The sequence below is a fragment of the Ursus americanus genome, chromosome 28 (genome assembly GCF_024610735.1).
Source record: "Ursus americanus isolate L20-20 chromosome 28, mUrsAme1.1.p, whole genome shotgun sequence".
NCBI lineage: Eukaryota > Metazoa > Chordata > Mammalia > Carnivora > Ursidae > Ursus > Ursus americanus.
In genome coordinates this window covers 8,096,874-8,111,978 of record NC_142154.1, presented here as the reverse complement: position 1 = coordinate 8,111,978, position 15,105 = coordinate 8,096,874, and the positions used below count along the sequence as shown (strand labels likewise).

Genomic DNA, 15,105 nt, shown 5'->3' with positions numbered 1-15,105 from the left:
TTTGCTCTTATATTTCTACTTCTTAAGGGAATAGCTTAGACTTTTGATTTTAGACTTTTCTAAGGTAAGCATTTACTGCTGTAAATTTCTGTCTCACTATAGCTGTATGTATGTCCCACAGATTTTGATAGGTTATATTTGCAATTTCATTCAATTCAATTGTATTTTTTTCTTTCCCTTAAAATATCCCATTTGACCTCCTCAATTATTTAGAAGTATATTTACTTACTTTCCAAGTGCTTGGGAACTTTCCTTTTGTCTTTCCATTTTCGATTTTTGGCTTGATTCCCCTGTGGTCAGAGAAGATACTTTGTACAATTTTTCTCCTCTTGAATTTATTGAGCTTTATGTATGGTTGAGGATATGGTCTATCTTGGTATATATTCCATGTGCATTGAAAAGGAATATGTATTCTGTTGTTTAGGGCTGAAGTATTTTATTAATGTCAATTATATCTTGTTGGTTGATAGTGTTGTTGATTTTCTGTCTAGTTGTTTAATCAACTATTGAGAAAGATTTGTTTGCTTCTCTTTCAGTTCTATCAGGTTTTGCTTCACGTATTCATGCAATTCTGTTTGGTGCATACACATACAGGCGTGCTATGACTTCTTGATGTATGGACATTTTTATCATCATACACCTCTATGTCCCTGGTTATTTCCTTTACTCTGATGGCTACCTTATCTGATATTAATATAGCCACTCCTGTTTTTTTTTTATTAATGTTTCCATGGAATATCATTTCCATCCTTTCACTTTCAACCTACCTATTTCATTATACTTTCAGTGAGTTATTATAGACAGCATGCAATTTGATCACGTTTTTTTAATCCACTCTGACAATCTCTCTTAACTGGTATATTTAGACTACTTACATTTAATGTTATTGGCATGTTAGGGCTAAGCCTTCCATTTACTGATTTTCCATTTGGTCTTTGTCTCTCTTTTTTATCTGTTTTCTTTCTTCTGTTTTCTGTGAGCGGATATTTTCTAGAATTCCATTTTGATTTATCAATAGGATCTCGAGTGTATCTCTATGTATAACATTTTTAGTTCTGTAAATATTTCATTATATACACATAACTTATTATAATCAACTGGTATCACATTTTTACCAATTCAAGCAAACTACAGAACATTTACCGGCCTGTACCTTTCTTTGCCCTCCATTTATCATATAATGATCTTAAATATTTACGTAATACAAGGAGAACCATGTCATACAACTTTACAAGTTTTGCTTCAACTGTTAAACACAATTTTAGTAATTCAAGAGGAAAAGGAAAATCCATTTTATTTATCCATATTTTTACTCTTTTGTTGTTCTTTCTTTCTTCCTTATGTTCCGAAATTTCTGTTACTATTCTATTTCTGTTTAGAGTGTTCCCTTTAGCCATTCTTACAGGGTGGCTCTGCTGGCAACCAATTCTCAAAACTTTAGTTCTTATAAGAATGACGTTAATTTTCCCTTTATTGTTGGAAGACATTTCTTTTCTGGTTTCAGAATTCTAGCCTGATTCATTTTTTCCCCCACTGGTTCTTTTCTTTCAACCACAAAGAATGAGTGTGCCATTTTCTCCTAACCTCTATGGTTTCTGAGGAGAGGGTTGCTGCAATTGAGGTTATGTTTTCCCCATAGTGTCGTTCCCCTAAAGTTTCTCTCTCACTGCTTTTGAGATGTTTAATGTGTCATTGGTTTTCAGAGGTTTGGTGGTGATCTGTCTTGGTGTGGATTTCTTTGGGTTTATCTGTTTGGGGTTTGCTCAACTTCTTGTACTTGTAGGTTTGTGTCTTTTGCGAAGTTTAAGATGTTTTCAGCCATTACTTTGAATACTTTTTCAGACTTTCTTCTTTTGAGACTCTGATTGGATGAATGTTAGATCCTTTGTTATCGTGCCACAAGCTCTTGAGGTCCTGCTCATTGGTTTAGTCTATTTTCACTCTGTTGAGATTGAGTGATTTCTATTGTTTAATTTTCAAATCCACCGAATCTTTCCACCGTTTCTTCCATTCTGCTGCTGAGCATGCCTGCTGAACTTTTTATTCATTCCTTTATTTTTATTTTTCAGTATTCAACTTTCCATCCGATTCTTGTTTATGTCTTACTTTTCTCTGCAAGACTTTTTATTTCTTTGCCACATTTTACATTTCCATTATTGTACACTTCTTACTTTGAAAATTTCATTTGGTTTCTCTTTATACCCCACATATATAAATATATATGTAAACAGTATATACTCCATATACATAAATAATATAATATATAAAATATATTTTTTCCTTTGCTGAGATTTTCTATTTCTTTACTGAGACATTCTATTTCTTTCCATGTGTTTCTGTAATTCTCGGTGGAGCACTTGCATGATGTCTGCTTTAAAATCCTCATTAGATAATTCTAACTTCTCTGTCGTGCTGGTGCTTATATCTGTTGGTTGTCCTGATTCTTGATGTGATGAATGATTTTACATTAAAACCTGGACATTTTGAGTATTATGCTATGAGACTAAGATCTTCTTTGAATCTTATGTTTGAACTTGACTTCTCTGACACCACTCAGACAGAAGAAGGGGCCTTGTTACAGGCAGGTGGAGGTGAAAGTCTAGGTTCTCTGTTTAAGCAAGTTGACACCCTGGCTGTGAGGGCTCTTTGTTACTGCTGGGCAGTGGGGTGAGTTTCAGGTCCCCCCTTGACCTTCACTAACACTGCTCTGGGTTGGAGGGGCAGGAGGGCCTTGCTGCTGCTCTCCATTGGCACTGGTAGGGGGTCAATCTTGTTACCAACAGTTGTGTATGGAAGTTCAAGATCCCCCATGGCTTCCAGTGGTATTGAGGGGTCAGGGACCTCACTACTGTGCACTAGGAATGAACGTTCCAGCTCCTTATCCTACCTTCTCTGATGCCTTAGCTTGGGGGAAAGAATGGGATTATGGGAACCTTGTTGCAGTCTAGTGAGAGTAGAAGTCTAGGCTCCCTGCTCCTCGTGGTGGGATAGGGTTGGGGCCACTGGTTTTTCTGTGGTTTTTGGCTGGAGTGGAGCTAGCACAGTTTAAACTAGTCTTTCTTGCAAGGCTGCCTCTTTCCTTACCATTTGGCTAGAGGGAACTAGCTCTTTTTGGGGCTGTTTTGTCCACACCTGTTAACATTTCCAGGTTGTCAGCTTGTCTAGCTCCAAGTCTGGGATATAAGAGGCAAAAAGAAATGTCAGGGAGCTCACAACCATATTGTCCTTTAGTCCCGAGACCTCATCTCGTCTGCTTCCTTCCCTCCATATGTCAAACACACTTCTTCTATGTTTGTTTTATATAAAATATCCAGGATATCTTATGAGGAGGAAAAATAGAAGTATTTCTCTGTCTTTACAGAAGTGGAAATCCCTCAGTATGTAATTTGATTTTGTAAGTTATTAGAATACTTGTACTTTATTTGGAGAAATAAGTGAGAGACATAATTAAAATTTTATTGGACTTTACGTATATAAATTAAATATAAATATATATTTACACATATAAATTAAATATAAATATAAATCTACATACATAAATCTCTCTGTATAAGTAAATGTAATGTATGATTTAATACTATATTATACATTGTATATTATATAATATATATTTTTCATATTACTATATATATATGGCAAAGGAAACCATATTTGTTGAAATCAATAAAATACACCAACGTGATAATTATGGCTTAATTCATATATAAAACCTTTGAAAAAGAAATCAAGAAAAAAAGTAATTCCCCTCAAAGACAGTCCAAAATGGTATGCATGAATTTTTCTACATACATACTTGTTATATGTTCAGTTTGGCAACTGTTTATTGTATGTCTACTATATTCTTAGCACATTCTAGACTTTCTATTGAATAATATAGAATTAGGCAGAGGTGTGGGTCTTATTCACAACAAGACTGTAAATGTTATTACGGATCAAAACAAATGAAGTGAATCTGTGAAGATTAATATTTAAAGGAAGAAAATTTCGAAGAGATGGAGCTATCAAGACCGTCATTTGGTGGAAATTAACATGAGCTTTAAAAATGATACATCTTATTTGGTTGGATGCTGAAGAGTTGGAAGATCATTTCAGAGATGAGAAATCAGCTACCTGAATAAAGGCTTGGAAAAACATGTGCTCTGATATGTTTCGATCACAACCAGAACAGCCTGATGACTTGATTGTGGTGGGAGAGGTCCAGGTCTGTGAGTAATCGGAGCAGACTCTGCAGTGGAGGAAAGATAGGCCCTCATTAGGGGAGGGCTGACCTTGTTCTTTACTTATGGACTCCTGCCAACTGGACCCCACAGGGCGCATCCCATCCATCAATACCCACACTGCATTAATAAGCAAGGAAGAGTCATTGCAAACTCCAGATTTAGAAGTAGCCTGATAAAAATGATACTTTCAGGAAGTTGTTAGCAGTGCCAATTTGAATGGTTTTGCTGTAGTTATAACCCAGGTGTGAGGCAACAAAGCTCAATGCCCGCCCTCCTTCAACACCATGGGTCACCCTCTTCTTTCAGATCTACAGTAGAGCAGTGGAATTAAAATTTGGTGACAGCCTTTATTTTTCAAGGCACTCTGCTAGATAGCGTCTGTGTGCTATCTCATTTAGTCTGCACTATTATTGCTATTTTACAAGGCTGGGGGTTTTCCGAGGTCTCATGGCCAGGATTGAAAAGCAGGCTCTTGACATCGTACAGCATGTCATCTCGGTCCCTAGTGTGGTGATGACTGAGTCACAGGAAGTCAGTGCTTGCTGACTTGAGCTCGTGTTTCAGTGGGGCAGCCCTTACCTTCCTTTACTCAACTGCCTTATCATCCACAATCCAGCTTGTAAAATATGATAACAGTTTAATGCTGTGTACAGTGGAAACAAGATTCCTGTTTCTTCCCCTTCCTCTCCATTCAGGCAATGTCCCACCAGACCTTCAGTTTAGGGTCCCGAGGGCCTGGAGAGCATGGAAGCTACTCCCATTAGTCAGTAGACAATTAGGAAACTGGACTCTGATTCATTTCGCGGGCTAACATGTAACCGTGCTGCTGATTACCCATTTTCATTGTTTATGGCGAGGCAGGTAGATGAACGGCTCTGTCTGATTTATGAAGTGCTTGCCTTCCATAAATCACAGAGTAGAAACCCGGCACGCTGTTAATCCTAATTGGTTAAGTCCTAAGTAGGGAGTGATTAGAAAGTCTTCAGGAAAGAAGGTTCCTCATGCAAATGAGAGAGATATACAGTTCCTTGGGAAGAACTATCCCCTGCTCTCAAACGTGGACAAGATTTGTTATCCATTCCTGTTGCACCCTTCCACCTCTTGCTGGCCAACCCCTGCTGATCTTCCATTTATAAATAAACTAACATGAAAGGGAGAGAAGGAAGATGATGGGATGCACAAACATAGCAGAAAGAGAATGCTCTTTACCTGCTTACTCTCTTCTTTATTAATTTCAACCTGGATTAATTGTCTAATTCTAATAAACCACCCATCATAATGAACAAGACTCATAGTGCTGTGAGTTGCAGTGGGACACATTAGGGCTTTTGGTCTTAGCTACCTGGATTCCAATTCCACCTTTCCCTGAACACAGTTGACGTGACATTCTCCGATACTCAGTGACAGTGACACCCTTCTCTGATGTTTCACTTTGAGCCAAAAAGACCCTGAAGATCTTAAATATGTGCGGTCATCCACCTCTTCTGATTGGAAATCTTCTGATCGGATTTAGAAATGCAGACTCTTCTGGCAAAGGAAGAAAGAATCCCAAAGATTGTATGTGATTTCCTCTCCCCCCATCTCAGAATAATGGTTGAGGACTTAGAGACTGTGTCCGGGACACATTTAAAGGACCAGGGGCTGTCGAGATGCAGACTCAGGGAAGATAAGTTTCCTTTTCCCCTTCCAATCAATTGTAAATGCTCCTTCCTTTGGGTAACTTCTTTTTTCATTTCCTTCTTCTTTCTCCTCACCTCCCTCTCTCTGTGTCCCTCCCCTTCTTTATTTTTCATCCCTTTTTCCTGCCCTCCCTTCCTGTCCTTCCTCTCTTCTCCTGTTTCCTGCGAACCCATGGCAGACACAGCAGCAGCAGCAGCGTGACCTCAGAACTGGATGATGAACCCCCCTGCATGGAGGAGATTGATTACAGTACAGACAGCAGCACAGACCCAGAAGGGAGCTTCTCTGAGCTGGACCGGCAGATCCAAGAGTGCGCTTTCTACAAGGATGAGGGAGGGGAAGAAGAAGAGGGGCCAGGCCAGGGAAGAAAAGCCATCCCCTAGCCCTGAGGTTCAGAGCGAGCTCCGTGTCTCTAACCACTGGACTGACGGCCATGTTGTTTCTTCACCATCAGACATGTACAGCGTTGGTGCCAAAAGCCAGCCCATGTGAGCCCAGCAACCTAACTCCAGATTTTGTTCTAGTTTCACTAGGCATAGAGACTGGTTATGTTACAGTTATACCTTTTACATCCATAGTTAGGTGGCCTTTGGAGCCCATGCAAGCTGCCATTTTGCTAGAAAGGGCTGCTCTCAAGATGATCATGGATCCTCTCAACACTATTTTGAGCTCTTCTCCCTTCCTGTGCTTGAAACTGGAGCAGACTAGAAGTAGGAGTCGGGCTTCTTTTTGGCTTCTCAGGCCGATTTCTATATAGTTGTCTAAGTTGTTCTTCATATGAGTGTTATCGCCTGTAGTTGTCTTCCTACTGAAGCATCTGAGCTCCTCAGCACAAGTGATGAGCCCCCTGAGACCTGTGAGGGTCCTAGCAGGGTCTTCAGTTGCTGAATTGTTGAACATGAACGGCTGCACAATGGCGAATTTGCAAGCATCATGCTTGCTTGGGGGAAATGCTTAGTCTGTTTTAACAGTATATATTTTACAGATCCAGTATAATCCGGGAACTGTCCTAGATTCTAAGGGAAAAGCACAATACTGAATAAGACATGGCCATTGGTCTTTACAAACTTTAAAATCCTATGAATTCAGGCCACTAACCGTAATGCTGGAAGGCAGCAAGTCGTGGTGGGAAAATCATTCATTTCAGACTCAGACAGATGTGGCTCATATCCTGGATTTGGCAGTCCGTTGTTATGAGAACTAAGGCAACTAATTAGATTTCCCCAAACCTCAGTTTCGTTATACATACAGTGGAGATGAACATCATCTATATTAAAAGTTATCATGAAGATGACATGAGATAATGTATAAAAGTATACAGATTGGCACATGACAGGCACCCAATAATGTTGGCTGATTTTCCTCCATAGCAGAAGTCGAGCATTCTGCATAGGCGTTCTCAGTTACAGAAGACCTTACCTGCAGTCACGTGGTGAGAAAGTACTCCCTCTCCCTGGAGGGTATCTGGGAAGGAGGTTGCAGAGTAGCAGAGTGTAGGAGGTTAGGCTGTCATAAAGTAAGTGAAATGGAGCAAGGCCCTTTGGCATGGAGAGGCAAATAGCTTAGAGATTTGGATGATCTCTAGGTGTATAGGACCCATGCAGAAAGGATGAGAAGGGGCATGGAAGGCAGATACTGATTGAGAGATAAGATGGAGAAAATATGGTTGTTCAAATTTATGTTTGTCCAGGTGCCATATATATTTAGTTAGGATTAGGTTTGTCTATGAGAGAAGGGGAATCCAAAATTGCAGTACCTTTGTAAGATAAAGTCGGTTTATCTTTTATGCGGACTCCAGATATAGGCAGGCCAGAGCTGGTATCATGAGTGCCTGGTGTCCAGCACCCAGTTTCTATGGCTTTCTAGCTTTGCTGCGTGTTGCTTCTACTCTTGGTCTAAGATGGCTGCTAAAGCATCAGCCATTTCATCTACATCCCAGTCAGCAGTAAGAAGGGTAGAAAAAGAAGAACACATTCTCTATATTTCAAAAAGCTATACATTGCACTTCTCCTTAATCCCACCATCTAACAAGTGGTCCTATGGCCACAGGTAGCTGCAAGAGAGGTTGGAAAATATAGTCTTTATTTGAGTTGGGTGTAGGGAAAAGGGGATAATGCATATTGGGGATCAAATGTTGCCAAATACTTCTCTTGATAAACCATTCACCACCATGAGATTTGGAAATGATAATTTCAGAAAAAACTCACAGCAACCCTCCAGACCAGCAGAAAGCCACACCATAAAACTGCCATAATCTAACCCTGAGGCATAAGAGAAAGGCAGGCGTGTTATGATTCAAAGAGCTGATACTATTATTATTAGTGTTACTACTATTATTATTGCTAATCCTTTCTTTTTCCAAGTCCTTTCCAAATTTCCTTGCTATAGTTCAGAAACCACATATCCATTCTTGGTGTTAAGACACTCAGATGTCTGAAACCTATATAAGAGGTTTAAGGTAAATAGCAAAGACACCACATTCAAATCCCAGATAACAGCAGGGCTTAACTTCTCTTATAAACCTTTCCACTCTTAAATAGGGAATAGCAGACTGTTTCTGTTCTCGCCTTGCTTGAAGCAGTCAAGAAGATAGTTGTGTTGAAAATGTAAACATTGGGAGGGCTGGAAATAATGGTGACTCATGATTGCCACTTTGTGCCTCAACTCAAATTCGTTTATGGGACAAGATTCTGTCACCTAACATGTTCCTGAGGGCAGGTGACCAGGACATGTAAATTTCTACATAATAAGTTCAGGAAAAGCCAGGGACGTGTGATTCATCCATGTAACAAACATACGTTAAGCACCTACTATGCGTCATGTACTTTACTAAGCTCTAAGGATGCAGGGCAAAGGACGTACTCTGTTTGCAAGTGGGAAAGATGAGCAGTAAACATTTTAACATGGTGGCACACACCTTTGTGGAGCTATGCAGAAGACCAGCTATGGGGCAGCGGTGGTGGGAAACGTATACCGAGAGATGATAATTGAGGTGATTCTTGAAGGATGCGCACGAGTTTTCAGGTAGAAAGGAGAAGAAACATGCTAAGGAGTAGAAAGAGTTTGTGCAAAGGCCCTGGGGTGGGGTTAGAGCCTGGAATAAAATGATTAGTGTGACTGGTTTAAAAGATGTGTCTGTATGTGGGGATGGGGTGAGGGCAAGAGATGAACTTGAGGACATTGGCATTGAAATTGATCAGGCAGCATTTGACATGCCTCGATGGAAAGGTCGGTCTTTATTCTGAATGTGCTAGTGGAGATAAAGAATCTTCAGCAGAAGCATGCCCAGGAATGATGTCTGCTGTCCTGCTTCTTCTGACCGATTGACTGGATACCCCGCTATGGTGGTAGTTCAGTAGTATGAGGACCCTAAGTGTGACATCACCCTATTTGTAGATCAGCAGGTTTGTAGTAGGATGAGAAATAAGGAGTGCGGTCTGGGGTCATGGTGAATATTGGGGGCCTATGACAATAGGTCCATCGGGAAAGGACTCCTAGAAGCACATCAGTAGAAGGAGAAGTATATGCAGTGAGATGGGCACTGGTGGAAGTCTTGAGCGACTAAGCCCAGGGGCCAGTCAGCTGAGAAGGAGTTTGCTTGGAGGGAACAAAGGGGTTAGAGAGAGAGCTGACTTCCGTCCCTTCCAGCTGAGACTGAAGGCCATCTGGGTCACACCTCATGGATTATCAGTCTCGGGGGACAAGAGGGCTCACTGGCAAGTCAACTCCAGAGAGCGACAGGAGTGACTTTTCCAGCCTGGCTAGACATGTCTCTTGCTGGCCAAACCACTACAGTGAATTGTTCTGAAAACCCCGTTCCACCAAACTCAGAGCCAAACAAGATCACTCAAGGATTCCAGGCGGTGATAGGCTCTAATGGGGAGCAGATGCGGTTCAAAGTGTGTAGGGAAGATGAGAGTCTGGAGAAGTGATGCTGGAGCCAAACCATGGGCACAGGTGTCCCGTACCAGCTGGTACCCAGTGCTCTGCCGGGCAGGGCTAGGGCTGGGAGGGGGCTGGGCAGGAGCTGCAGTTTCCCGGGGTAGCCCTGTGCACTTTCTCTGACGTGCGTACGTGGTTAGCTGGCCTTTGACACCTCTAGGACAGTCCCGTTAGGGGCAGAGAAGTACAAGGCTTCTTGGGATCCCCTCAGGATCATACTTCCACGATCCCCTAAGGGTGGATTCTGCTGGCTGCTCTCGATACTTCCCTGCGGCAAAGGACTTTTTAGCTCCATACTGCCTACAGGAGAAAGATCCCTGCACAGCCCGGCCGCCAGTCTTCTCTACTGACTCAGGTTCTGCCATTCTGCAGTCTCTTCAGTTTGTCATGGGACGTAGTTTATTTTATCTCACTGCACCCATGCACGTGTGTGAGCATGCGCACACACACACACACACACACACACACGCCACTTCTTGAGTCACAGAGCTCCCTAAATACCTTCTCTGATTGTTCACACATTTTCACATTTTTCCTCGGTCTCTGATGAGCATCTCCCGTGACGTGATTTGGGCATTTCAAGCCCCAGTTCCACTATCACCTTCCTTCTGTAAGACCTTTCCTCATCAGCCCAGCCAAGTTCTAGCATCTCTCATCTGTGTCCCTGCTGCTACCATTTAAGCAACCCTCTGAAAGCATGTTTTCTATTTACAATTTATGTGGGTTTTTTTTTTTTGCAGCCCCACTCCCACCGGCCAGCGGGTGGAGAACTCTAAGACGCATGCGCCCGATATTCTCTTGTCACCTCTGCCTGCAGCTAGCATGCTTCTCGCCACGTTGGCAGCAGTCAAAATGTATCTTTCCCCCTAACCTCAAACCTGAGCATCGAACGTCTCACTGAAATCCCATATATTTCCCTTGATTCCTTCATTTCCCATCTCAGATCACAGTTTGTGTTAAGGAAAGGTAATTGATTTCACTAAAAGGGCATCCACACCTCAGCCCCTCCAGCTGTTGGTTTCCATGGAAGACTGGTTCCCATGAGACACAAGCTCAAGAAGGAGCAGAGTGGCCTTGCCCTTGCCTGCATTGTGCAAATGTTTAGAGAGAGCAGACAGAATGGGGGAGCAGAATCTCGAGGAGCTGCCAGTGGCTGCAGGAGTCAGCCAGGTGCTCTGCACTGCAGACTGCCTTTGGTGGGAACGGGCACAGGGCTCCGTGTGCATTGTGCCAACTTGGCTGCCTGGGTACTTCTTACAGTCCTGTCAGTGAGAATGGAAGCATTCCATCCATTGGCTCCAGTTTCTTCCAGGCCTCCAGAAAAAAAAAAAAAAAAAAAAAAGATTCAGAGCCACAAAGCACATTTGGAAATAACCTGATTCTTGAGTTTCAGGCTCACGTTGAGGGATGCCAACGCAAGTTGGGTCACATTACACCCCTAAGGGGAGAAGTTCTCATGCACGGCTTTTATTTCCCAGCCTGGACAACTGAGCTGTAGAGCTGATTTCATATTCCAGGGGTAGCCTCTGCTCTCTGCCAAGAGAAGGTGCTTCCATGAAATGCCTGACATAAGTCACCCTTGTTAGGGACTCAGGACAGTGGCCTGCATGGGTCTGAACACTTGCATTTGCACGAGAGTGATAGATTCCTTTTGCCCTGCTGGCACAACCTGCTCCAGCCCCCTAAAGGCTCCGGGCTTGGAAGGGCACAGAGACAGTAGCCTGGGTCCTCACCATGAGAGCTTTTTCTTTTTGGGCAAAAATAATTCATTAGGGCTGGAGCCTGCTGCTGTCTTCCCAACAGATGTCCTCTTTTGTTCATGTTGCTGTTTGGCTTCATGAGTGCCCAACTGCTTCTTAACCAAAAAAAAAAAGTGTTGTTTAGAAAAAAGAAAGTGGTAAAAAGACATTTTTGGATAAAAATGGAATGTATTACAGCCTTTCAGTGCCTAATAATAAAAAGAATACAATTGTATATAACTTAAAATCATCTACTGCACACATTCCAACCCACTGGAGATGGAATTGAGCTTGAGCTCCCTACCACACACACGCACACACACACACGCATGCACACACGCGCACACGCATGCACACACGCACATGCATGCACACACACGCACACACATGCACACACGCACACACACGCACATGCATGCCCACATGCACACACACATGCACACATGCACACACACGCACATGCATGCCCACACACAATGCACACACGCACATGCATGCACACACGCACACACACGCACACACACACATGCATGCCCACATGCACACACACATGCACACACGCACACACATGCACATGCATGCCCACATGCACACACGCACGCACACATGCACACACACGCATGCACGCATGCACACACGCACACATGCACACACGCACGCACACACGCATGCACACATGCATGCCCACTCACAATGTAAGTGCAGGGCTTTAAGCAAGAAAACAGAGCAAGGGGGAACGTTTACAATGAGATACATGATCATAAAAGTAGGGAGCAGCTAGACAGGGCTTTCCCCCATGCTGCCAGACACAAATCGAGATGCGAGACTTTTGGGGAAGAAGGTGAAGCCTACTTACCAGCACATGGCATAAACGAGTCTTCTAGCACATGTATATTTTGAGCCTGCTTAGGTCATGAGGAAAAATGGATCCAGTCCTGTCTGCAAGAGAATGCATACTTGTGGGAGAATTACCAGATAAACCACATTTGACAGAACAGAGCAACGGATGATTGCCTAGAACAAGCTGGTTATTCTGCCTAGGAACATCTAGTCTTTTCTAGGGCCGGATGGGGTTAAAATGCTTTTTAGCAGTAGACATGTCTTACCACCACCACCACCACCACCCCCGACGAAATACTACTACTAATAATTAAGCACAGTTGTTGCAGCAATTCAGTTGGGGTGTCTGAGTGTGGCTTTGTGCTTTGGGGGTCAGGATAAAAAGTGGCAATGGGGTCAGTTCTGTGTACTAGCTGTGGGACATAGCGAGGGAGCAAAGAGACAGCCCTCCAGAATAGGGAGGTTAAATGAATGGATGTTCTCAGAATCATTTCAACTGGTCCCCACCCACACTTCAGTCTGAAGAGGAAGTTATTTTAGAAGATATTAGGGGAGAAAACCCGTCTGGGATTCCCACTCTGCTCATACTCATTTAAGCTCTCACCACCACTCCGTGCAATAGGTGAACATCCTTACTGCCATTTTCAAAGTGAGGCTCACTTGTACTTTTAGTAGGTGATGGGGCTGGAGTCTGCTCCCAGAAGAGTCTGATCCCCTCCCCCATGCTACCGTTAGCAGGTGCCGACCATGAATACACGTGTCTAAGACCGTTGCACGTGTCGTTGTGGTATGATTCGTACAGCCAGTAAGTGGTGGGATCATGGCATCAGCCCAGGCGGCCTGACACCTAAGTCTGCACTCCAGGGAAAAGCGGTCTCTTCAAAGACCCCTGAGGGCTTTTTAGAAGCCACAGAATAATCCCCTGTCTCCAGGAAGGGCAGGATTGTTGTTGTTTTCAATCCTGATTCAAATACAAGGAACTCGTCTGGGCGTCCCTGCAGAACACCCCACTCCACCTCAGACTCACAGGTTCAAAGTCACATCCTCCTGATTTCCTCCCACCAAGTCTACCTCCGAGTCCCTCACTTGATCACCTTGACGGGAATCTGTGCTGCCTTGTTTGTGTGTGTGCCCACTGCACAGCCCAAAGTCTGAGCGAGGCAGGCACTCACACGTTCACTAGACGCATGGATCCACAAGTCTTGCCAAGCCTTGCTCTTCTTACCTTTGGTTTAAATGCATCTGTCCATTGCTCACTCTTCTTCTTGCCTGGGTTTCAGCGATGGTTTTCCCACAGCTCTCCTCGCCTGTGATTTTGCCTCCTTTCCAGCCCTTTCTTCCCTGTGCAACCAGAAGATATTTGGAATGAGCGTTTGTTTCTATTTCTGCTGCTTACAACCGTTTGGTGGCCTCCCACGGTCCCAAGGATAAAATGCAAATGGAACCCGGCACTTGAGCCCTTGGGGATCCAGCCACTGGCTAACTTTCTGGTATCCTGTCTTAATACAAGCCCCCACTGAAGTCATAAAAAAATCGCTTTCAGTTTCCAGAAAGCACTTTCCTCTTGTACTGTCTCTGCCTCCACCTCTGTGTCTAATTCTATTCGTCAGATCCTAAATGTATCTTCCTCCAGGTGGTCTTTCTTTATCTGACTCGAGTTCCCACAGAGGCGTGTAGAAACCCTGTTGCCTGGTGTTGACTATGGGTTTTTCTACACACACACACACACTCCCGTCACCCCCCAGACTTTGCATTTTTGGAGAAGAGAGATGTCATTCACTGCTCTATCCTGAGGGCCTAGCATTGTGCCCAAGACATGGAGGGCCTCCATTAAATATGTGTTGAGTGACTGAGATCTTAATTTCCATTCCAAAGGTCTCCTGAGAATGACCTCGTCCTCGTTGCCTCAGTAACCTATTAAACATGAATAGCAGAGCTGCAGAAAAGTAGGACACGCCTGTGTCCAGCACGCTCAGAGCGGCAAGGAAGCATCCAGGAAAAATCTCCCTCGGCCCCCGGTCTGTGATGCCTCTTGCTCTGTTATTTTCCGGAAGCAGCTTCCTTTTTTTCCTCCAAATGGCCTGTAGAGGTCAGAAAAGGGCCTTGCTTTCAGATCGCGGGCTGTCCTCCGGCTCCATTAGCATTCACCCTGGGTGTCTACAATTAAGCAAACCTAGGCCCTGCACATAGGAACGGAAATGCATTGACTTTAATAAAACAGAGTGTAAAACAACTTTAGATTGACTCCGGCCTTGTTTACTCTTGCAGACTTGTAATTCTGGTTCGGTATATTCCCAGTCAAAGAGACCATTGTCCGGGGAACTGAAGCTCGTCCCTTCTTCCTTGCTGCGGCAGCCAGTCCGAGGAGGCAAGGCGCAGCTTGGTACTCCTGACTCACAGCAAAAATGTTTTTGTATTTCATAAAGAAAACCAATAACAAATAGAAGGGCGTGTGGGCCCCGTGAGAGGAGCCCCCACTGTTGTTAGAAGCCTTTTGGTTTTTTGTTGTTGCTGTTTGTTTGTTTGTTTTTCCCCCATGAATGTGAGTACATTCAGAGTCCAGAGGCGGGAAAAAAAAAAAGATATATGAATAATAAAAATGGAGCAGGCGCTCTGGTGGCCACCCATCATGAAATTTAGCAACTGATGACTTTGTTCCAGAAATTATTTTCTAGTGCATGGGA

General features: G+C 43.5%; 1 protein-coding gene across 1 annotated transcript in view; it reads left to right on the top strand.

The window, feature by feature from the left end:
* AGBL1 (AGBL carboxypeptidase 1) overlaps positions 1-11,993 on the top strand; it is a 710,086-nt gene extending 698,093 nt beyond the window's left edge. Inside the window, exon 23 of the mRNA XM_045813133.2 lies at positions 6,079-11,993. Within this exon, the coding sequence (XP_045669089.2) occupies positions 6,079-6,283 (205 nt within the window). The 3' untranslated portion in view covers positions 6,284-11,993. The remainder of the gene's footprint in view (positions 1-6,078) is intronic.
* The last annotated feature ends 3,112 nt before the right edge of the window (positions 11,994-15,105 follow it).